This window comes from Sphaeramia orbicularis, chromosome 24 (assembly GCF_902148855.1).
Source record: "Sphaeramia orbicularis chromosome 24, fSphaOr1.1, whole genome shotgun sequence".
NCBI classification, from domain to species: Eukaryota; Metazoa; Chordata; class Actinopteri; order Kurtiformes; family Apogonidae; genus Sphaeramia; species Sphaeramia orbicularis.
Genome location: NC_043979.1, coordinates 5529666 through 5554597, shown reverse-complemented (window position 1 = coordinate 5554597; position 24932 = coordinate 5529666). Strand labels below are relative to the sequence as shown.

At 37.1% G+C, this 24932-nt stretch overlaps 1 protein-coding gene and 1 long non-coding RNA gene across 3 annotated transcripts in view; both read right to left on the bottom strand.

The window, feature by feature from the left end:
• The window catches only part of nt5dc1 (5'-nucleotidase domain containing 1), a 103758-nt gene that overhangs the window by 29905 nt on the left and 48921 nt on the right, over positions 1-24932 (bottom strand). For both annotated transcript variants that reach the window (XM_030127953.1, XM_030127954.1), the window contains 2 exons: positions 8694-8868; positions 4937-5034 (listed from right to left, as the gene is read on the bottom strand). In XM_030127953.1, coding sequence (XP_029983813.1) covers positions 4937-5034; positions 8694-8868 — 273 coding nt within the window. The remainder of the gene's footprint in view (positions 1-4936; positions 5035-8693; positions 8869-24932) is intronic.
• LOC115414705 (uncharacterized) lies at positions 12800-23420 on the bottom strand. Its single transcript, XR_003934702.1, has 2 exons — positions 23337-23420; positions 12800-12849 (listed from the first exon to the last, which is right to left on the bottom strand). It is a non-coding gene; the product is annotated as an uncharacterized LOC115414705 (long non-coding RNA).

The window sequence follows — 24932 nt, the reverse complement described above, 5'->3', positions numbered from 1 at the left end:
AATTAAATAGAAAAATACATTTGGATTTTTTCAATATTGTAGATTTCACTTCATGAAATGCCATAAAGAATGTGTCATTTATCTATGAATGGGCCCTTTGGATGTGTTGTGTCTTGACTATTATGTCGAACCCTCAGACTTTGTAAAGGGGAAGTGCAGCTGTGGACAGACGGTGGTCTGGACGTTAACTGACTCGTGTTTAAGATCAGCAACAGTGGGATAAAAGAAAAGTGTCAGTCTCACTGACAAAACCACAGTGTTTAACAGAGAATAGGCTACTGTAGGTTCAGATGGAGGTTAAATATGCTGTAAATATTGTGACAGAAGAGAGTGAAGGAACAGGGATGAGCTGCTGCACCTGTGGGAGTTTATAACACACATAGATGGTAACAGCTGGAAGGACGCTGGACTCTGAGAGGAACAGGAATGACTGGTATGTGGTCTGGATCTCAGAGAAGTGCAAACGTCCTGGGGATTTTTCACGGAAAAATACCTTCTGGAACTTAAAGTTATGGTTTCATTTATGAGCCACCCTTCTTCTTTTCATGTAGGAGATAGAATGAAGCAAAGGAGGAAACGGCTTCATTTCAAGGTCACCCACTTTGACTATATAGGCTAGAGTTGAAGCGATTAATCAATTAATCGACTTGAATTGATTACAATGAATTATTCTATCACAATTTTCCTGAATCTTTGTTCCCTTGATTTTGTTGCCACTAAACATTGGTTCCGCTGTGTTTCACAAGGACGCTTATTGTGACGCACATGATGACAGGATCAACACAAACAACATGGAGCGTAGCTCAGAAGAGAAGAGAAGAGAAGAGAAGAGAAGAGAAGAGAACAAAAAGGCAGAAAATATCTATATGTTCACTTCTCTACACTGGAACCATCACTTACTCCTTTAAACATTTAAGCTTTCACACAAACACTAAAAATATTTTGGTTTTAAATAACTATTAGAACTTCAGATTGAGGAAGACTTCAATGTTTAAAGTCTTGCTTTGAGTTGAAATGATTAATTGATAAATCAACTTGAATCGATCAAAAAAATTATTCTATCACAATTTTCCTGAATCAAACCTTCATTTCTTTAATTTTGCTGCTGCTAAACATTGGTTCCACTGTTGCGCTTCACATGGATGCTTACTGTGACGCACACGACACCAGGATCAACACACAGTTGTATGTTAGTTCAATGTTCAGTTATAAATTAGATCCAAATGTGTTGAAGCCTGCAGTGCACATATTGTTTGCAGATGTCATTTACTTGCTGTTGTTTATATCTACAGATATTTTTATATACACACTTGTATACTGTTGTTATTGTAATTTCTATATACCAGTGGTTCCCAACCTTTTTTGGCTTGTGACCCCATTTTAACATCACAAATTTCTGGCGACCCCAAATATTCAAAACGGAGACTTTTTTTTTTTGCTAAAATTTTTTTGTTTTTGATCACGTAATAGTTTGCTATACTATGTTACAAATAAACGTTAATTTTACATGACATTAAGGCTATATAATGTATATTATTGTGGACAGAGGCAGAAAAGTCAGGTTGAGATTACTGCACAAAGTGAGAATTTTGTACAGTCAGTCCAAAGGCTGCAAATTAATACTGAAAAAACAATAACTCAGACTATGAATTATGAAAGAGCTGCAGCATCTTAAACCAGCCACAATGAACATTTGAAAGAAACAGAACCACAGTGCTTCAGTTTCAGCTTCAGAGTTTGTCATGTCTTTTATGTATTGTGATTGTCTCTCTCAACTCACCATATATTTTTTATTAGTAAGTTTTTATTTTATTTTTATCAATTACTAGAAATTTCAGGTGACCCCATTTGAATTCCAGGCGACCCCATGTGGGGTCCTGACCCCAAGGTTGAAAAACACTGCTATATAGATATTTTTGTATATCCTTTTACTTTCATACTTTTATGGTTGTTATTTCTGCTGGTCCTGGCAAAAATGACAAGATATTTGTCATTATCTGATATTTTTCATATTTTTGCTCTTATTTTCCTATTCAAATAATCATTTAATTGAATCAAATCAAAGAAAATAATCAATAGATTAAAGAGTATTATATCACGCTTTCTTGACCACATATTAAACTTTATCCCTTTTATTGTATTTGGGCTCAAGGCAGGGTTTCATCTCTAAACCAGACCTCCACATGAACATACATGTACTGTATATCAGAGGGTACTACTGCAGTGGTTGAAGGCACCTGTGCAGTTGCTGTACATCTCTTGTTTAGCTGTAATCCCCCTAACACTGTCTGTTTAATGTGTGGATTTCCAGCTGCTGTTGGTCTGACATATTGAGATTTACCAGGGTCTGACTCATGTGCTTGTCATCATCGGTCCAGCTCCTTTTCTGGGCTGTGGCCTCCGTTCATTCCTGCTCTGATATTGGATTTTCATTGTAAAGGTGTTCACAGTGTGTGTGGGGGGGGTATTGGCTGGGGGGGGTGGTCGCTGGAATGAGTCCCTCATGTGGACGGATTGACTTAGTGCCAGTAATAATACTGGGAACAGACAGGATGATCCGCTCACTCTCTCTCTCCCTCTCTCTCTTCCTGAGATTTGCCACGTTGGCAGAAGAATCATCATCATCTGCTCTTCCTCTGGCCTCCACAGACTGACCACTCCTGTTTTAGCTGGAAAATATCTCACTACTATTCTGCACGTTTGGCAGAGTAAAGTTAATTTATGAGGATTTGACGCTGGAAATGTTTCACCAAGAGATTAGGGGGGTGTTTTAAAACAGTGAATTACAGCCAAGCCAGGGGAGGGGTGATATTCTGAGAGAAAACTGAATTTATGGTCATAGATGTTATAAATTTAACAGAAGAAAACATCCGAGGAGAAAATATGAGATTCAAATCATAAAGTTATGAGTAAAAAAACTGCCTTGGTTTTAGTGAAACACAGGTTTTTCAAAACTGGGCCAATTTTTTTCATGATATATGATATTATGATGGGGAATATTATTGAATTATATCCTTAAACAGGAGCTCATGTGAAACAACAAACAATAGTCTCTGAAACCCTCCAGAGATTTTCTTCACAAATATTTTCTTACATTCAGGTCACTAAACTAAATTAAATGAAATTAAAAATAATTTCCCTATGGAGATAATACAGTGAGTGAACCTTAACCTTAACCTTAAAAATAAATGCTAGTAAATACAATTAATGAGAACAAAAGCTGTTTCCATCTGTGTATTTTGAAAGAAAAAGCAAAACAAACAAAAAAATAATTTTTGCCACAATTTCGTCATCATTTTCCATGTGAACGTACTTAACAGAGGATGGATATGCCTTTTGTGAAGATTGTGATGTAACATTTAAGTCATATGACAGTAACACATGGAGCAAAGACCTCAACTCCAAAATGAAGTTAACGTTGTAATACCACAAAAGGCCACTAGATGTTGCTCCAAAAAGCCTTGGCTCTCCCTGAACTTTTCTCCCAAAATACAAAGGAACTTTTTCAGGACTCATTCTTGTCTCATCTGTTTTATTTGGACCAAGTGATCTGGTCAATCTGTACATTTTCTTCTACATTATATCACATAGAAGCTGAGATGTCTGCTGAGTTGGGCTTTGATTGACAGGTCACTAACCTGCCAAGTAGAATTTTTTTGTTGATTTAATAAGTCACATTTTCCTGACAAGACTGCAAAATGACTTAGTTCTATGGTATCTGATGAAGTTTACAGGTTTTCTGAGTCAGTAAGGGTGAGCATTTAGCCTTTGGCCCCTAACAGATGGCTCTATTTCTGTGGCTCCACCCCTTTTATTCTAATACGGTCACTTCCTGGCTATAGAAACCCACCACGGCAACCACCACATCTCAAACCAATGGCTTCAAACTGACAGTTTAGAGTGTTATGATTAGGGATGGGAATCGAGAAGCAGTTCCCAGTAGCTTGATTCCTTGGAATCGTTTGCCCACCAGCTTAATGATTCTGCTTATCGATTCCGCCTTCATTGTGCATGCATGATGATGTCACACACATGCTGCCTTGTTTTGGTTAGAATGTAGCCAACATGGCGTTGAGGCAGAAACGCTCCAAATAGATGACACCAGGGCCACTTGGAACACTTGCAAAGCTTCCATTTCTTCAAAAGGGGAAAATCCCTCCAATATGTTCAAACATTTATCCACACAGTATGTGATTCATTTGCAGGAATGTCACATATTTGATAGGCTACTTAGTGACACTTGTGAATAGCGGTGGAGCGAACACCAGGGCATCATCTGAGCCTGGTTCTGGTGCTGGCAACAAACAGCCTGCCCCCTCAAATAAAAGTTTCCGAAAGTAGGGGAAAGGAAATGAGGTGCAAAACAACGGGAGACAGAGGAATTAGTAAAGCATTGTAAGTTTCAGTTTCACTGTTCGGGGACCCCCCCCCCCCCCCCCCAAGAGCAGGCCCAGCGTCATCTGTACATATTATTTGTGCATACTGTATATGTTATATTTTCTGTGCAGAGATGGAAACATAAAAGACAGTTAATGCAAACACACCCATTTGTACTGTTTTATTCCCTCACCCAGTGAGAATCAGTAAGAGAATCAATAAAGAATCGGAATCGTTAAATTCCTATCGATTCCCATCCCTATTTATGGTTCAGTTCATCTGTCCACTAAATATCTGCAGTTTTTGCTTCAACAGCCCACTACCACATCTCTCTGATTTTTCCTCTTTTCTTGTATGTCAAAAATGGACAGGATTAGCAACAAGCACATCAGAGGGACAGTTTAGGATGGACGTTTGGGGACAAAATGAGATGATTTGAACATGTGCAAAGGAGGAAAAGGGGATACACTGGTGGAAGGATGATCGAGATGGAGCTACCAGGCAGGAGGCAAAGAGGAATAACTAGACATGCAGAGTTAAAGGTGAGGTGAACACTCACCAAGGGTTCTGAAAGGCCTCTGCTGGGGAACCAAGGAAAAGAAACCCGGCTTCAGCGCGTTTGTGATGATGACGTCAAACAGCTCCTCAAAATCCTTCCTGTAACAGACACGGAAAAAAACACAGACCTTGGTGATGCTGTGTCAGGGACAATGCTTGAACCGCATCCAAGTCCACTTCAATTACACAAGCAAAACAAAAAAAAGACCAAGGAGAAGCTAAACAGTCTGTAGAGACGATGGAAAACATGAACTAATAAACAGTGTGAACGTGCGACGCTGTGGAGGGAACAGACTAATAAAGTAAACAGACAGAGGGCACAGTAAACTCCTCATGTCACTGGATGTATATGGACGCCACAGTATGGACAGAATGTCCCCCATATAAGGGGAGAAGAAAACCATGTCCTCCCTGAGAGTTTATACACATGTAAACCCACCGCTCTGATGTATGAGTGTCTATGTACGGCTTTATGTTTACATCCTATCATTATCATTTGTTTATGGCTTTCCAAAAGGTTTAGATTATATTATCTCTAGTGTGACAAACAACATGACTGCCATGGAAATGTGTTTAGTTTAGTCTTCAGCACAAATGATTAAAATGTGTATTTACATACTGACTCATTTTTTTCTTCAAGATGATAACGTGTGAGTGGCTGTGAGTTGCAGCAGCTCTCTCTCTCTCTTGTAATTTCCTTTCTCTTGTATTTTTCGTATTTCAAGATTCAAGATTCTTTATTGTCATTCAACATTGGTGTGATGAACAAAATTACGATCCACAGGATTGATAGTGAAATGAACATTTTAATAGAAAATAAATATAGAAAACAGAAAACAGAGCACACAAATTTAAAATAGGAAAACAGAGCAAAGTGCAGATAATTTATTTGTATATTTCTAGTTTTTTCATGTTTTGTAACTTTTGCACTACTTTTATTGCTGTTTTTTGGGCTTTTTGAATCTACCTTGGGAGACTCAATCAGACACTATTTTTTTCCAACATCATGTGCAACTATATTTTAATATGTAAATAATATGTATGTATGTAGAGAACAAGTAATATAAATAGCAGATTCTCTTTTATTTTTCATGTTTCACTCATGAATGTTTCTGTCTGCACTTCTGTTTTACTTGTGCTGCTGTAATCACTGCAATTTCCCCACAGTGAAATCAAAAAAGTCAAATCTTATCTTATTATATTTATACTATCATATTAATCAGATAATCAGTCATTTTTCTTATAGTAAACTACTTTATTATGTAATTATTTAAGTTCTAAGATGACACACTTCATCAAACACCGTATTAACAATATGCAAATATATAAGTTTCCTGTGAAAGCCTGTGGAACAGACTGACAGCTGACTGTGGATGTGTTTCTGGGCTGTGGCCAGTCCACTCCTGTCAGACAACTCTGTCCGTGCTGTGTTACTTCTGGCGGCTGACCGTCACCTGGCCTGCAGCCGAATGGACCAGACTGGACACATTTATCTGGATCTGGAAGACCAGGTAAGGAGGCCTGACGTAACACTGAGAGGAGGGGGTGTTTTCAGGGCTGAGCCGCCTATATGTAATACAAATGCCTCTGGGAAAGGGTTGGTTTGTAATGAAATGTAGAGCTGAAATGATTAATCAACTGGAATCAATTAAAAAAATTATTCGATTACAATTTTCCTGAATCAAAGCTTTGTTTCCTTAATTTTTCTGCTGCGAAACATTGGTTCCACTGTTGTGTTTCACACGGACGTTTACTGTGACGCACATGACGCCAGGGTGTTAGTTCCATGTTCAGTTGTTAGTTGGATCCAAATTAGGGGTATGTATTGGCAAGAATCTGGCGATACAATACAAATCATAATACTAGAATCACGATACGATATATCATGACATATCACGATACTGTTAAAAAGGTAATTTTTTATTGTTTTTTAAGATTTTTTAAAGATTTTTTAAATTATTTTTATTATCATTTATTCATTTTACATTCATTTATTCATATATATTTTTAAGATTTTGTCCTGGAAGAACTGACTTACACCAGAAATACGCATACATACTAAACACATTTTTATTTGATCAAAACAGGATCTAATGCTATGTCACAAAATCTTCCTGAGTTAAAAATTCGGTTTTACAGACATTACAGTTTAAGATCCTGTTCAAATGTTCATATTCTATTAGTTCAGAACTAACATCAGAACATTATTTTTGTGCAATCCCAACAAAGGAACTAACATCTGTAAAGTAAAAAGGGCTTCTAGGGTGTTTCATATAACCATTATTTAATAAAATAGTGTTAAATTATAATAAATAAGATAAAAACAATAAAGAAAACCAAAAACAAAAATGAACCTCTGCTATATCTGCATTTGAATAAATACCTAAAAATATTGATACAGTACTTTTAAATATCGATACAGTATTGTGAAATGAAATATTGCGATATATTGCAGAACCGATATTTTCTAACACCCCTAATCCAAATGTGTTGAAGACTGCAGTGCACATATAGTTTATAGATGTCACTGGACTTGTTTGTTGTTGTTTATATCTATAGATATTTTTATATGTACTTTTATACTGTCGTTATTGTTGTTATTTCTAGATTGATATTTTTTATGTATACTTTTACTTTTTTTGTGGTTGTTGTTTCAATTGGTTCTGAGATAAAGGACAAGTTGTCTGTCATTTTCAGACACGTCAGTTTCACATTTTTACACATTTTTCCGCCCATTTAAAAAATAGTTTCGATAGGTTTATAGGTTAATTGTTTACAAAATTAATCAATAACTGTAGCTCTAGTGGAAACATCAGTTTGTAAAGCAGAAATCTGACCCTGATTCTCATCTGGATATCTCCACACATGTGAGGGTGTTGGGGGTCACAACAGGGGCTTGGAGGTGTGTGGGGGGGGTTGCTTGGTGAAACAGCAGGGGAGTATGGGAAAGGAACAGCGGCAGTGACTGGGCTGCTGGCTGTGAGACAGGAAATGGTAAAAGGGGGTGGGGTGTCTGAAGGCTCTGGAGACAGACTGGTCTCCACGTCCACGCCTTTACCTTGACCTCGTGTTCGCCTCTGCTCAGCTACACGGGACAATCAGCTCTGAGCACGGAGTGAAAACGCAGACCACCTCAACAGGCGAGCGCTGCGTACGACAACAACAGCTCACAAAGAACAAGAGGGGCTAATGTTTGTTGAGCCGCAGCAGGACAGTGACTTTCTGTTTTTTCGTGGCTGTCTCGCTGCTTGATCGAGTGTGTAACAGGGCTTAGGCTACAAAAATAAACCCACAGCACACTGTGAGCACAGTCCACTCAGGGAGGGCTGCAATGCATGAAGCTGCCATGAAAACACAAAAAAGAGCTGCTGACACACACCTATTGAAGTCTAATGATATGTTCACTGTTATCTCTAGCTTTGGTGGACAATATTTCAAATATGAGCAAGTTCAGGCAGACATATTTAACCCATAAAGACCCAAACATCCACCGTCGACCTAAACCATCTACTGATGTAAACTGTTTAATACCTGCTGATCCAATAATCCTATCAATGCATGTCAATAATTGGTGTAAAATACAGTTTGTCATCTTTTCATGGTCATCAGATATGACCCATTTGGACGTTCAGAGGCTCCATAGTTACCGTGGAAACATCGTCATCTGTTGCAACATTGTTTCACCAGTAATCTGGTGAATCAGTGTTGTAGAAGATGATGGTGTTTCCACGTTTCCCGGTGTTGTGTTGTCGTCTCACCCCAGGATGTGTTCGCAGATGAGCCTGCAGTAGTCGCTGTGGGAGCTGGTGATGAGGAGCAGGACTTTCCCGGCGTTCTTCATGCTGTGCAGCCAGGTCTTCACAGAGTCGGAGCAGGGCTGAAGGTACCGACCTGGGTCCCTCTTCACACTGGGGAAGTACGTCCCTGCATCGTCTGTAAAACACACACACGCACACAGACAGTTAGACAGCTGCACACACTGATGCCAACTTTGCACTTCTGTTGCTAGATTTAGCAACTGTTTACCCTAGGAACTTTTTTTTTTCTCCCAAAAAGCATCTAGCGACAAATTTGTTGGGAAACTTTTAGCAACTTTTTAAAAGTGACTGAAATGCTAAAACACACAAATTTTCCCTCTAACTGACACAAAATGCTGTTCTGTGTCCCAGTTATATAAACCCACGGTCTGTCTGTAGCTGGAAAAGTCAGTGTTTACAACTTACTCACTTTGTTGGTAAATTCTGTGATTTTTCAGACCCCTCTAGAGACTCTTTATCAAAAAAGCCACGAGTGACAAATCTATCTATCTATCTATCTATCTATCTATCTATCTATCTATCTATCTATCTATCTATCTATCTATCTATCTATCTATCTATCTATCTATCTATCTATCTATCTATCTATCTATCTATCTATCCATCCATCCATCCATCCAGTGTTGATGTGCCTCTTGGTCAGGTCGCCCTCAAAAAAAAGATTTTATCTCAAGGGCCTTCCTGGTTAAATAAAGGTTAAATAAATATAAAATATCCCCTTTTTCTGCTGTTATTGGAAGCTTTTGGAGACTCTGACATGGAAACACTGATCATTCTTTGTCTAAAAGAAATCACTGAATATAAATCAGTCCCACTGACATTGACAGTTTTCTCTATTGTCTCTTTTTGGTCCGTTTAGATTGTTAATGTAGACTCAAAATTAAAAATATTCTAGTTATAAATGTTCATGTTTTACTGTGACTTGTTGTAGTCTCCCAAGTGGACCATAAGGTTAAACATAATGTGCTGCACACTTTTAATACCCCTCGGCCAAATACAGTATAAGATTTTGTTGAAAGTTGTCCTATAATTTAGATTTGATTGTCTTTGTGTAGATTTGGTAAATTTGGTGTGGAAATTTCAATTTATTCTTAGGATAATGCGATTATGTAGTTGAAAGGACATGTCGCCATTTGACCTTGAAAAAGTAGGTCAAGGTGATCTATTTTGAATAGACTTCTGCTCCATGCCAAGTTGCATCCACGGTATAAATTTTCAGATATCTCAATGCATTCTTCAGATAATGCGGTTACATTGCTGAATGGACAGACAGACCAACAGACAGACAGACAACAAAACGATTACAATACTCCTTCAGCCCGAAGTTGGCCGAGGGGTAAAAAAACAAACCAAACTGAAGAAAATGAAGAAAAACCTAAACAAGCAAACCAGTAAATAAATAAATAACCTAAGTAACTCCTCTAGAGTGTCTCTTGAGTCACTTTAGCCGGTCACCAAGCCCAGATAAAGGAGGACGGTTATAATTTCAGACATAAAAAAAAGCCACCAATTGGCAGAGTATATTCCATTTGTAGTTTTAAACATATTTAGGGTGTTTTTATACTCACTTTTTGTCTGTAACAAAATGTTATTCCTCTGTCCTACATCATTTATTACAATTACATGCACATTTACAATGATGCAAATTAGGTGATGATGTCATTTAGTGACTTTTAGGGCAGACGATAGATACTTTCACTACTGAGGAGTTGGAAACACTGGCTGCATATTTTCCTCCAAACAGTAATCCACAGAATCAGTAGAGGGTATGGTACATTTCTACACTACTTGGCTAAACAAAGTCTCATACTGGTTTTAACAACTTAAATAGTTCAGATCCTCCAATAAATAATTGCTGAAGTGCAGTGTAAATTTTGTCGCCCATTTTTCAATTTAGTCTTAGTCTTGTGTCAAAGTTCCTTATTGGTCCTAGTCATATTTAATCATACATATATCAGTTTTTGTTAGTCATATTTTAGTCGACTAAAAGTCTCAACATTATACTCTAGTTTTAGTCAAACCAGAGCTCAAGTTATTTTAGTCTAGTTTTAGTCCAAACATTTTAGAATATTTTTATTAAAATATTAAATGAATTTATTAAAATATTGATTAAATGTCATAATAACCTGGAAAAACAAATATCATGAATGAACTGAATTGAATGAATGAATCTTCAATGCAGTGATTAATATATTTTAGCTACAAAAAGTTCTTTAACCCTTTAACTGATGCAGTATCTTGTCATTTCTGAAACATCCATTGGTTTGATAGAAGCATAAAGATTGGACTGTGTTTAATGGATAAACGTCATGTGGTCTCATGAGTCCAGACTGACCCTGTTCCAGAGCGATGGATGAAGTGATTACCCATCATGCCTAGTGCCTACAGTACAGGCCTGCGGGGGCAGTGTTCCGATCTGGGGTTGGTTCAGTTGGTCAGGTCTGGATTCAGCAACGATAAGGGTCAAAAACGATGGAAATAAATGTAAAATTGCATCAGCTTTACAAAATGATGCATGAGTGTCTTCCCTAACCAAAGCTAAAGGTGGTCCAACACATTATTAGAGTGAGAGGATTTTTTTTGGCTAGGCTGTGTATCGTGCTGTGGCATCACAGTTTTACTTACTATAACTGGACTCTGAGTTGACATGTCTGGTTTTTATAAGCACTGTCTGAGTAAAAACGAAAAATAGCTGCAAAATAGAAGTACACATCACAAAATGTTCCAATAAGTTTGGATTATTTTTGTATCAGAACCATAAATCAGCCACTGCTCTGCATACTAATAAGTCCTTTTGTCTCTGCAGACAGACATCAGAGCCCACATGCTTTCTTTTGTCTCTATTATAAACTAAATGTTTACAGACGGAGCCGAGGGTCAGCACAGGCTGCAGACTTTTCCATGAGCTGCTGGCGTTACAAGTGAACACAGTGGCCAAAAAAATACATTTAAGTAATTATTTATACAATTGCTTTTGCAACTGATGTGCTATGTTGCTCGGCAGTTTCACAGCCATGAGTTCAGAGATGTTTAAGGCTTATATTCCACAGCATCAGTGGCTCTTCTCACTTTGAAGCGCCTCAGCTGCCCTTCTCTACATCCTGTCAGCACACAGAGCTAAATATGGCAGCACTCTGATCTCTGTTACACAATCCCAGTCCATCTCAGCACACAAACTCTTGACCTAATGTTTTCCCTGCAAAGCATGTCAATAAAAACCCATGAATAAATCATAAAGTGTAAGTAACAGGCACTTGATGCATATGGATGAATAGGCTTTAAAATAGAGCCCTTTTTCATGATAGGAATTGTGATAAACTGTGATCTTATGAGTGTGTTGTTACAGGAAATAAGTACTTCTGCTGAGTTATCCAGAAAAACATTTTCCATGTGTTTACTGTTACAGTGAAAGTTTTAGCCAACGCTGAGATGAGTGTCGTCTCAGTCTAAACAGTAAAATGTGGGACCCTGCACATATTTGCTCCTGAGCTGCAGAACATAACCGATATGTGAGAAGTGGCGCTGCTTCTTTCACAAGCAGGGGAAAAGAGGGCTTAGGAAAACAGGGCCGGGTGTGGATGAGTGGCATGTATTCATGAGCGGAGGTGTTTACCCTGGCAGTGAGCGCCGGCGTTCAGCAGCATCACTGAGTCCTCAGACCAGACCCACAGACGGTGTTTACACTGAGACACAAACTCTGGCCTAATTCTGTTTTTTCTGCCTGATCATGACATAGATCTGTTCCACACAGGAACATTTCTCAAATTCCAGCAAAGGCCACATGGGTACGTAATGAAATTAGACTGAAAATCCAGGGCTCGGCTCAGGACCTGGATCCTACACCCTGATTTGAAAGTGCGATAGACGTTATACTGTACATCAGGGGTTTCAAACATAAAGCCCGCATAACAAACCCAGCCTGCCTAAGGTTCCAGTCTGGCCCACAGGATGAATTTGTGAAATGCAAAAATTACACTGAGGACACCCAACAACAGGTGAAAAAATAGATGCACTGCAAAAATCAAAATCTTACAAAGTGTATTTTTCTCATTTCTAGTCCAAATATCTCATCACACTTAAAATAAGACATAATCACCTAAAGAGTAATTTTTCAGTGTGATATAATAACTTATTTTCTTATTAACTTATCTTACCAAGATCATTTTCACTTGTTCCATTGGCAAATTTTTTTGCTTGAATTAAGCAAAAAAATCTTGAATTTATCAAAAAAAAGTCTGCCAATGGAACAAATGAAAATGATCTTGGTAAGATTTCTTGAAATAAGATTTTCAAGATCAAGTTAGTCTTTAGGTGATTGTCTTATTTTAAGTGTGGTAAGATTTAGATTTTTGCAGTGTGAGATGAGATGAGATAGAACTTTATTGATCCTTTGAGCAGAGCCTTCAGGAAATTGAGGTAAATACAGGAAATATGTGCATTGTATTAAAAATTACAAAAGTTCAGAACTTAACGGCTTCCACAGAACAGAGATAAAACATGTTAACTGCAAAGGGAAGTCAGTTTAGTTTGTAGAAGCTGTTTTTTTTCTTTGTTTTTAATGCCATACACATTTTCCTACATATTCTTTTTCCATGTTAATACAGAGAATGGGTGTCAAACACATTTTAGTTCAGGTTAAACATTCAGCTAAATTTGATCTAAGTGGGTCAGACCAGTAAAATAATAACATAATAACCTATAAATAATCACAACTCTAAATTCCAAACTCCAAACATTTGAACAATATTCAGCCTGTTACTAAATGTTTTGTGTATTTGTAGATCCACAGTGATCTGTAAGTTGTAATGTACAGGTGTAAATGAGAAGTTGAGGAATACTGTTGTTCAAATATAAAAAATAAAAAACTATTTATCTCAAATCGATTAAAAAATATTTGATTATAATTTTCCTGAATCACAGCTTTTCCAAAAAAAAAAAAAAAAAGACTTTAATCAATATATTCATCAGTTACCAAAATAATCGATAGCTGCAGCTCTACATTATATTACAATTGTTTTAAACACACTAACAAAGCTGCTATTGTCTGGCAAGTCATGTTCAGTTGATGCTACATTTCAGTAAAGATAGGGGAAGATAAACAACGCATGCTACGTCTGATTTTATAAGACAATGGGAAAAACCATGTCAGATTTAGTCTTAAATAAAACTGCATCAATATAGCAACACATCAGGTTTATAAATGAAAAGAGGTAAAGCTAAAAATTAGTGCTGTTAAACGATTAAAATTTTTAATCAGATTAATCACAGTGTTGCTGTGGATTAATTTCAATTCAATATCATTCATTTTTAATCTATATTAATCATGTTTCATTTAGCATGAGCAAACAGACTCAACAAAGAAGGGAATATATACGCACTTAACATGTTTGTTGCAAGATGGGTGACGCGTTAGCCAAAGAGCTAACAGAACTAACCTATACTTCACATTAATGTGGCATTTTAAGATGGGAGTGCTTCGGAGAAAAGAAAACTCCTTCATACAAACTGTGCATAATACTTTTTGTCGTCGACTGTTCCGTCTTGGTTTTTTGTCCTCATATTTCCATCCAGAGGACCAGTGTGCTGTTTACCGTCTTCCATTTTTATTATGGGTTGGTTCTGCTGCCTGTCACTACCGGATCAACTGCCCATTTGCGCATGCGTGATAGTAACTCTACTTGGACAAACTGCCTGAAATGCGTTGGCAGAGACGTTCAGAGTCATTCTGCACTGGAGATAGGTTAATTGTGTCACAATTTTTCATCAAATTAACCATGAAGATGGATTAATCTGCATTAATTTGTTAATTTTGACAGCCCTACTAAAAATATAGATGAGGAAACATGTTAACGAGAAAAAAAAGTCATTCAAAACCTATTCGGGTGCTGCTTTAGTCTTGCATGGCCAATCCCCCCTTCATTAGGGTGGTTTCAGGGTTGGAGACCGATGCCAAACCAGCTTAGAGGTGGATTAGCCCAAACATCTACACTATCAGTCATGAGCTCTGGCAGGCTCAGTGTCTGCTGAGGGGAAGAGCGACACCCAGTGGTCAAAGTCACCCACCATTCTGCACCTTTACAGATTGGAACTACAGGGGTTGGACAAATTAATGGAAACACCTTAAAAAATCAACAAAATATAATTTAATATGGTGTAGGTTCGCCTTTTGCGGCAATTACAGCCTCAGTTCTCTGAGGTATTGATTCATACAACTTGTGAATTGTTTCCAAAGGAATTTTAAGCCATTCTTCAGTTAGAATACCCTCCAACTCTTTTAGAGACGATGGCGGTGGAAATCAACGTCTTACTTGAATCTCTAAAACTGACCATAAATGCTCAATAATGCTGAGGTCTGGGGACTGTGCCGGCCATACGAGATGCTCAACTTCATTAGAATGTTCCTCATGCCATTCTTTAACAATTCTAGCTGTATGGATTGGGGCATTATCATCTTGAGGTGAAGGTGTTTCCATTATTTTGTCCAACCCTGGTACATCTACATGGACCTCCATCAGTCCTGGTTTCATCTATAGCCTGTCTGTCCACGGGAGTGGATCTCTCCTTCACTGTGGTTCTCCCAGAGGTTTCTCTTTTTCCCACTGGGTTTTTGGAGTTTTTCCTTGCTGAGAAGGAGGGCTAAGGCAGTGTTTTTCAACCTTGGGGTCAGGACCCCATGTGGGGTCACCTGGAATTCAAATGGGGTTGCCTTCTGGTAACTGATAAAAAAAAAAAAAAAAAAAAAAAAAAAAAAATTACTAATAAAAACTATATGGTGAGTTGAGAGAGATAATCATAATCCATAAAAGACATGACAAACTGTGAAGCTGAAACTGCAGCACTGTGGTTCTGTTTATCTGTCAAATGTTCATTGTGGTCAGTTTCAGATGCTGCAGCTCTTTCATAATTCATAGTTTGAGTTCTTGTTTGTTCAGTATTAATTGTCAGTCTTGTAAATCCAAGCTGGACTGACTGTACATATCCTGACCAAGGAAAATCAAATTTTCCCTTTGTGCAGTAATCTACACCTGGCTTTTCTACCTCCATCAATAATAATATACATTATATAGACTAAATGTCCTCTAAAATTAATATTTATTTGCAACATAGTATAGCAAACTATTACATGATCAAAAAATTAATTTTAGCAAAAAGAAAAAAAAAATTCTCAGTTTTGAATGTCTGGGGTCGCCACAAATTTGTGATGTTAAAATGGGATCACGAGCCAAAAAAGGTTGGGAACCACTGGTCTAAGGACAGGGCATGCCCACGACATTAATCCATTTCCTTCTTCTACTGTTTATGTGACTGTTGCTTGTTTTCATACCCAATTTTTTTTTTTTTATGTTTTTATGTTAAATACCTGTTGTGAAGCACATTGAGTCTGCCTTGTGCATGAAATGTGCTCTATAAATTAAGTTGAACTGAACTGAATTGAAGTCAGTACTGCAGTTCGGTCTGATGTTTGGTTTTGACCATTTTTACACCAGAGCTCCCAATACCTTAGATGGGTTCAATAAAGAGAAGACCTAGAGTTTAAAATGTAGTTTTTGTATGTTATAATAATATATGACTGAGGTGTAAAGAAGCAGATTTGTTACCTCATGGAAATTTAACTCAATGAGACCCTGAAAAGTAGAAGTTTTGGCTTTTTTACATTAAATATGGTCTTCATTAGAAATAGAATGATGCAACAGTTTCTTTAAGATAATTTTTGAAAATCATTTTATTGAATGTCCTTTGAAGTGGACTAAAAAAAAAAAAAAAAAAAAAAAAAAAAAAAAGCTGTGAAACTCTTCTCCCTGACAGAGGACAAAAATGCACTGCAGGGTCTCAGGAAGTTAAACCTCAAAATAAACTGAAAAATATTATACATTTTAACATTCACTCTAATAAATCTTCATGGTTGTACTACAAACCCTAACTCTTACAGTTTTAATTCAGCTATTTCTGTTTCTCAGACACTTTTTTTTAGAACTAATATTGTTTGTGACTCAGGTGTGTTTGTTCAGACTAAACAGTTTTCTGATAAAAAAGACAAAAATCCAGGCACTTAGTTGGAAAAATTGTAAAAAGCCCCTATTTCATGAGGGCCTGTAGATTATTTCTTAGGGGCTGGAGTTAAAAACACACCAACATGTGTTGGAATGCGCCTTCTTCAGGGTGTTACAAAGAAAGAGGAAGACACTAATTTATAGTCATGGACTGCAGGTGTGGCAGCCAGTGAGACAACAGCAAAAAGTTTTTCAGGCACTAAGTGGGAGTAAGTAGCCACTCTTGTAGTTAGAGGACAGAATATGTAGAAATGAGTGAGAAAAAAATTAATAAATAAATGAAATAATAATAATAATAAATACATAAATACATAATAAAATAAAGAGTTTTCTGACTTGCAATTTCCAATGAAATAAAACTCCACTATTCTGCATTTGCACTGGTATAAAGCACCGTTCTGTTATCTTTGCAAGAATATTTGATATGTATAGTTGGTTTTACTTAGGGGTATCTAGAGTTATGCTTGAAGTGATTGATATGCTAACCACAGGAAGCAAATGAACACATATTTTGTGCTCCAGCAGAACAGACACTTGTGTAAAAAAAAAAAAAAAAAATAGTTAAAAAGTATTCTGCTGCTCTCCAAATATATTTTTGGAACTTTGTGTAGAAAAACTTGAAAATACATTGGAATAATTATCTACTATATTTACACAAAAAGAAGAAAATACAAGCCTGAGAAGTTTTGGAATCTGCATGAAGTTTTGAAGCCTGAGAATTAATTTATTTTTGAAGCAACTTGATCCTGAAGTGAATGTACAGACGACATGGGAAAGTACAATAGGACAACTTAAACAGCCACATCCAATTACACCAAGCAGTTCTTAACCCATAGAGACCCAAACATCCGTCAGCGACCAACACCATCTACTGATCTAAAATGTTTAATCCCAAGGAATGGGAATGGCTGACCCAAACCTGTCCAGGAGTCGCTCATACAGCCATTAATCCTATCAATGCATGTCAATAAATAGTGTGAAATGCAGTTTGTCATCTTTTCATGGTCATCAGATATGACCCATCTGGACGTTCAGAGGCTCCGTAGTGAACATGGAAACACTGTGTATTCATGAGGGGGGGTTATAATTTAAGGGGGAAAATTAACTTTAAAATTCACTTCATATGCCCAACTAGGAAGGGTTTTTGTGTTTCTGTCAGCGGGGTGAGACTGTGGAACAGATTCAATATAGAGTTAAAGCAGTGTCCACGCATGAAAGAATTTAAAAGGAGGCACAAAGACACAATTTTTCAGAGGTACAGGGATGAGGGAGGTGTTGGGGATCACTGGGTGTTATAAAAATGTACAAGTATGTGGTATGTGGATGTATATGTATGTATATATAGGTGTGTGTGTGTGTGTGTGTGTGTGTGTATATATATACATATATATACACACATACATGTGGGGGTGGGGGTGTATAGATCTGTGTATGAATATGTATTTACATGTATGTGTTATTGCATTATGTGTTTATGTAAATCATATTATATTTGTTCATAATAATATAAAGCCAGAAACCAAATTATTTAATAGTAAGTATCAGTCATATTATGGTATATAGTATAGATACGATTAGACTAGGAAGGTTATTATTGTTATTAATTATATAAAGAGAAGGGGTTCGGAGTATATAAGTTGCAATTTTTCTCACTCCTTTTCAAATATGTATAATATGTCTTAAGTTTAAGTGTTTTGGTTATTTATTTTCTTCTGTTTGACACTCATATTCAAAATAAATACATCAATCAATCAATCAACCGTCATCTTCTACAACACTGATTCAACAGTAAAACCCATGGAGTCGCATCAATGAAAGTAGATGGACACACTGGGTTTATGTTGAATAAATGAGACACAAACAACAACACCAGTCATTTTTTCCTCAGTTTTCTCTGCTTTTGATATAATAACCCTCAACTTTAAAATGAACTTTTAAGAACATCGTTATGATCAGTAAATTAAATACAGAAAAATACCTGACTTATACTGATTAAATACAAAATATAGAGGATAACATTGTAAATAAATGGTGAAAAATCACTTAAGAAAGGCCAAATATAGAGAAAATTTAATTTGGGAACTGACATAAAAGCAGCAGTGGGTCTTTAGGGGTTAAAAAGGACCGCTGTGGTAGAAGTGGATGGACTCAAGGACCATGGACAAGCTGCCATCATGTGGTGGAACACAGAACTAACATGAGGAGGCAAAGGAAGGCAGTAAAACACTCCCACCAGAAGATGGCGAAAAATACCAATAATCAAAAGCTGAGACTCCACTCAGGATCCTTTTAAAAAAAAAAACAAAACCTTGAAATGATATGCAGATCTGTGAGTTTTGTGTAAACATCTGGTTCTCATTTTTCCAACAAATTCGTTCAGAAGTTTAATGTGGTCCACAGTCCATTTCACCTTGGGTTAAACAGTAGAAGCAGGTCAGTCACATCAGCGTTTGTGGGCCGGTCCAGTCGTCCTTTGGGAACCTGCAGCAGCAGAGCTCGTACTGCCTCATTACCCACAGGCAGGGAGGTCATCTAAAGGGGGGGTTGAGACAGCAGCGCCGCCAGCAAAGTCCCATGTCACAGCTCATATGTGTGTGAAGAGGATAAACAACCAGCTGACCTCCAGGCCACCTTTGGTGTTACGTTTGATCAAATACAATGCTGCGGAAGCTGAATGATGCACCAAGTGGAAGGACAGGCTCCTGATGCAGCAAAACAGGATGTGAACTCTTACAAGTGGTGAGACAAAGGTGGAGACAGACGAATATAGTGGTTCCGAGACCATACAGCCGACAAGAAGCCCCAAATATGCTTCTAATCTTGGATGTTTGATGGACAGGCCTATCAGCCAATCACAATTAAGTCAAATGGTCAAATCCTCTAATGCTGCAGCTATTGATTATTTTTGTAATCGATTAACCTATTGATTATTTTCTTGGATTTGATTCCATTAAATGATAATTTGAATAGACAAAAACATAAAAAATAAACGGTAAAATGTGATAGAAACATGTCTGAATATGACGAACAACTTGTCCTTTATTCCAGAACCAACTGAAAGAACAACCACAAAAAGTATGAAAGTAAAAGGATATATAAAAAATGTCTATGTGGAAATAACAACAATAACAACAGTATAAAAGTATATAAACAACAAACAAGTCCAATGACGTCTACGACCAGTATGTGCACTGCAGTCTTCAACACATTTGGATCCAGCTGACTAACAACTAAACATGGAACTAACATCCAATTGTGTGTTGATCCTGGCGTCATGTGCGTCACTATAAGCATCCATGTGAACACAACAGTGGAACCAATGTTTAGTGACAGCAAAATTATGGAAACAAAGCTTTGATTAAGGAAAATTATAATCAATTTTTTTTTTTTTTTGCTCAATTTGAGTCGATTTATCAATCAGTCGTTTCAACTCTAAGCAACACTTTAAAAATCAAAATCTTCCTCAATCTGAACTTCTATTAGTTATTTAAAATGATCAAATTAGTGTGTGAAATAAAACACAATTTATTTATTTCTATTTTATTTATTTAACCTTTATTTAACCAGGTAAGTTAGATCAGAACTGATTCTCATTTACAATTATATTGCAATTAATTATATTACATTAAGTCACATTGTGAATCGAAATAAAAGTTAATCAAACTAATCTGACAGATCATAAAATACAGGGGTAACAAAATAAGTGACACATCTGACTGTCTTAAATGCCTGTTACCTTAGCTCCTCCCTCCTCAAGGTCCTCGCCTCAACTCCTCTGGTGGGAGGAGCCAATGTAAGGGTTTAAAGTGTAATCAAATAATGTGTATTATAAAAGGGAAGTGGACTGTGTGTGTGTGTGTGTGTGTGTGTGTGTGTGTGTGTGTGTGTGTACGTCTCGGGCATCACACAAATCTGGAAAGAGTTGACTGCTACAGTTTGACATACTTATATATTTTTGGTCAAGGAAGAGACTAGTAAAAACAGCAACCAATATTTTGAGAGATATTAGTAATTTTGGAAAACCATAGCCTTAGGCCCAATCCTAATTCACCCCTTTGCCCTCCCCCTTTGCCCTCCCCCTTGGGCCTTGCACTTGACACTATTCCTTGAAACGGAGCTTCAAGCCTTAGGGGTTGAAACACTCTCCTATGAAATGGGAAAACCCTTCACAACCTGTGCCGTCATCAGCGGTCATCGATGCTGCTATTAACAGATGCGAAAACTGTTTCCTAAAGTTTTCATCATGCCGTCAGCAGCTGTAACCATCTCTGTTCCATGGGCTTTGGTCATCTTTTTGCGGTTATCAACTATAAACTGCATTTCTGCGATTTATAACACATTGAAACGGCATTAAATGGTCGATCAAATGATTAAGTTGTTTATGATGAAAATTCATAAATTTGTGTGTTTCTTTCATCACACTGTTGCATTCTTTAGTTGTGTTTACCTCTATCTATCCAATGATTCAAACAGAATTATGGGAAATTTCTCCTCCCCCTCCGTTTCTAGTATGGTCCTGAAATACATCTGTTTCGAGGGCTATACAGCTTTAGCCCCTCCCCTCCGTTTAATCGAGAATCGGGACAATACTACCCCTTCATGTGTACGTGCAAAATGGAGGGGTAGGGGTAAAGGAAAGGGCCAAGGGGTGGATTGGGATTCAGCCTTACAATCATCATGTTGCTAGGCCCAGAATGACTGCTGGAAAAATGCAGTACAGCATGTGTGAATACACAACAAATATCCATGCTGGGGGACCAGGATGTTGCCCCTCTGGGTTGGGATGTGGATTTTACAAACCCCCCTTTGCGCATCCCACCCTCAGTATTGACGATGATGAAGTCCAGGATCCAGAACTTGTGGTTCCCCATGGTTCAACGCACTAGTTTCTTTTAATTGATTCAAGTTGATTACTCTATTAATAGTTTCAGCTCTAGTTTGTTCAGAAAAAACTTTGCATTTTGCTCTGCTCTGGTAAAGACAAACTGAACTAAATCAGGAACAGTTGTGTCTACTCTGAAGTAGATCAAACACTAAACACACCTGATTTGTCCAACCTATTACTTTGTCTCATAACGCAGAGTGCACTGGGACAGGAGTAACATGTGATCAGTCTACAAACCCTGTATATATGAGCCCTGTGCAGCATGGGCTTCAGTCAGCGCTGGTTCACTATAGGATGTGTGTGGTTGAGTCCAGGCTCTGGCTGTGAATATAGGCCTGTAGTGCCCTGAGGGTTCCCAAGCCTGTGGCCGGCCAGGCACAACCGGACATCTGGACAGCTACCCGGTGTCCAAGCTACAGACAGAAAGAGGCAGAACTACGCCAGGCAGCAGCTCAATCTCCCTCACACATCAAAGTATCCTGACAGGATGCACAAATCAACAGTTGCAGTGAAAATTAGGGCCGCGCACAGGAGCGTTTCACAAACAGCCACACCAAATGTGATGAGGGGCCGCAATTTAGACACACACTGGTTTCCTTTATCGCCCAGTTAATCAGCAGGGAAGATAAAGGCCATCAAAACAAATACGAGAAAAAAGATGCATTTGTCCATTTTCTCATTATACTTAATGCGCAAAATCACAGCATCAAGCTCCGTATATACGCACAACTCATGGAGAGGATGTTTGAAAGGAAGCTATAATCTGTGTGTTTTCTCTTAAAAAGGCATCCAGACAAACTGTGTTTTCCAGCACCTGTTGGAACCATGTGGAAAACACTAGCTAAACAGCCTATTTTGTCTGTGGACTTTACTTTTTTTAGCAGCTTCGCCACAAATTGCTGCATCATGTCCGTCATGGTGAAAGGTTTTTTTTTTTTGTTTTTTTTTTTACTTTTTCTTTGGTGGGTGACCAAAGAAAAGAAGAAGAATCTGGAATTGCAACCAGTGTTAACAAAAACAGTTAAACTCAATGAAAACCTTGTCAAACTGAGGCGTTCTGAGTCCAAAAAATCTATGCATACAGTCATGAATAACATTTCATTTGCTCTTGTTGGAAATATGCAGCTACCAAGGAGGTAAAGGCCTGATGATGGTTACAGTTAGTTTAGATTTAAAGTATAAGGCTTAAGGTACATGGACACGGATGTGCACATGTAAAGCACTCAAACACTTCATTCTCTTCCTTTATTTGGTGCTTGATATAATAAGAAAACTTGTACAGTTCTTATTTTATATGACTAATCTATATGAGAAGTCTGTCGGACATGATTTACTTTATTTAAGGATTTCTTAGGTACACTGGGTTTATTGTTCCGCAGTGATATTCAGGTTCTGCACATGATTCTTCATCAGTGCATCAGGCCCTGCCCTCACTGTAGCCAACAACCACAGCCTGAAAATGACAGAGGAACTGGACAGATTTGGTAGCAAAAGAAAAAACTGAATTATTTCAGCTGAAGGAAGAAAGAATAACGTTTACTGAAGACAGGTACTTTGTGATCACTGCAAAAATCAAAATCTTGCCAAGTGCGTTTTTGTCATTTCTGGTCAAAATATCTCATCACACTTAAAATAAGACATAATCACCTAAAGAGTAACTTTTCAGTGAGATATAAGAACTTATTTTTAGACAATAGATCTGGAAAATCTTATTTCAAGAAATCTTACCAAGATAATTTTCGCTTGTTCCATTGGCATAAGCAGAAAACATAACCAGAAAAAGTGTTGGATTAAGCAAAAAAAAAAAATCTGCCAAAGGAACAAGTGAAATTCAACTTGGTAAGAGTACTTGAATAAGATTTTCAAGATCTATTGTCTAAAATTAAGTTCTTATATTTCAGTTAAAATTTACTGTTGAGGTAATTATGTCTTATTTTAAGTGTGATGAGATATTTCAACTAGAAATGAGAAAAATACACTTGGCAAGATTCTGAGTTTTTTCAGTAATCGCCTCTCCATTGGACATCTGCAAAAAACTTTACTGATATTTGCAAAATGTGAAAAAAGCAGACGTGCGTAATGTCAGTTTTTCCATTAAATCACAAACGCGATGATGTGTTTATTTATTATCGTGAGATGACATGAGAAGTCATTCAATAAACATGGCGACGAACGTAAATATGGTGTTGATTTACAGATATATTCATTATTATTATTATTATTATTATTATTATTATTATTATTATCATTATCATTATTATTATTATTATTATTATTATTATTATTATTATTATTATTATTATATATTACCCCTCTATCTTGTACTAAATAAAAAAATGATTGGGTTTCCTGGTGTGTCCACACATACCGTGACATGTTTCTTTTTCTTCACTTGTTGTAACATCCGTCAGCATCAGTTTTTTTTATTCACTTGACTCTAGTTGCGAAAAAAGGTCTTCTATTGCAGTTTTGCGTGATATACCGTTTGCGCTACGCCCAAAAAAACACCTCTTGCTAGGGCAAAAACTTTTAATTGAAAAATGAGACTTTTGGCGAAATTGTCGTTTTTCCATTAAATAAATTTTTATGCACAAGTCATATTTGCGCAATTTGAGGGTCAATGGAAAAGCGACTATTGATATACTCAGTGGACTGTGCACATGCCATAAGAATAAAGTTTAACAAGTTGACGTGTTGTAACAGAGTTTAGTTGAAATAAAATGAAGATCAATCAATCAATCAATCAAAATTTTTTTATATCACACCACATCATAACAAAGTTATTTCATGACACTTTACAATAACAGCTGGTCAAACTTAAGCAATCAGATATCCAACAGAATCTGCCTTGACCAGTTGGGATAAAATTGTTTGATAGAAATGAAGTTGGTTTCACTAAAGGTTACTACGATTGAATAACCATGAAACAGACATCAGTTCTCTTTTTTTTTTTTTTTTTTTTTTTTTTTACATTGTCTTTATATGTAAATTTATGTTTCAGAACTGTAAAACTGTCTAGTTGAGTAATTATCATTTATGTTTCATAGTAGATTTAATGGTTAGGCCAGATTGTACCCTAATTCATACTCTTACCTAAAAATATACCGTATGTCTGGGTTTTTAACCGAGGACACAGTCATCCTATGTGTCATCAGGCCGACTGTATATGAATCACTGTACACATCAAAGATACGGTGGCAAATGAGATGGTTAAAAAAAAAAAAAAAAAAAAAAAAAAAAGCA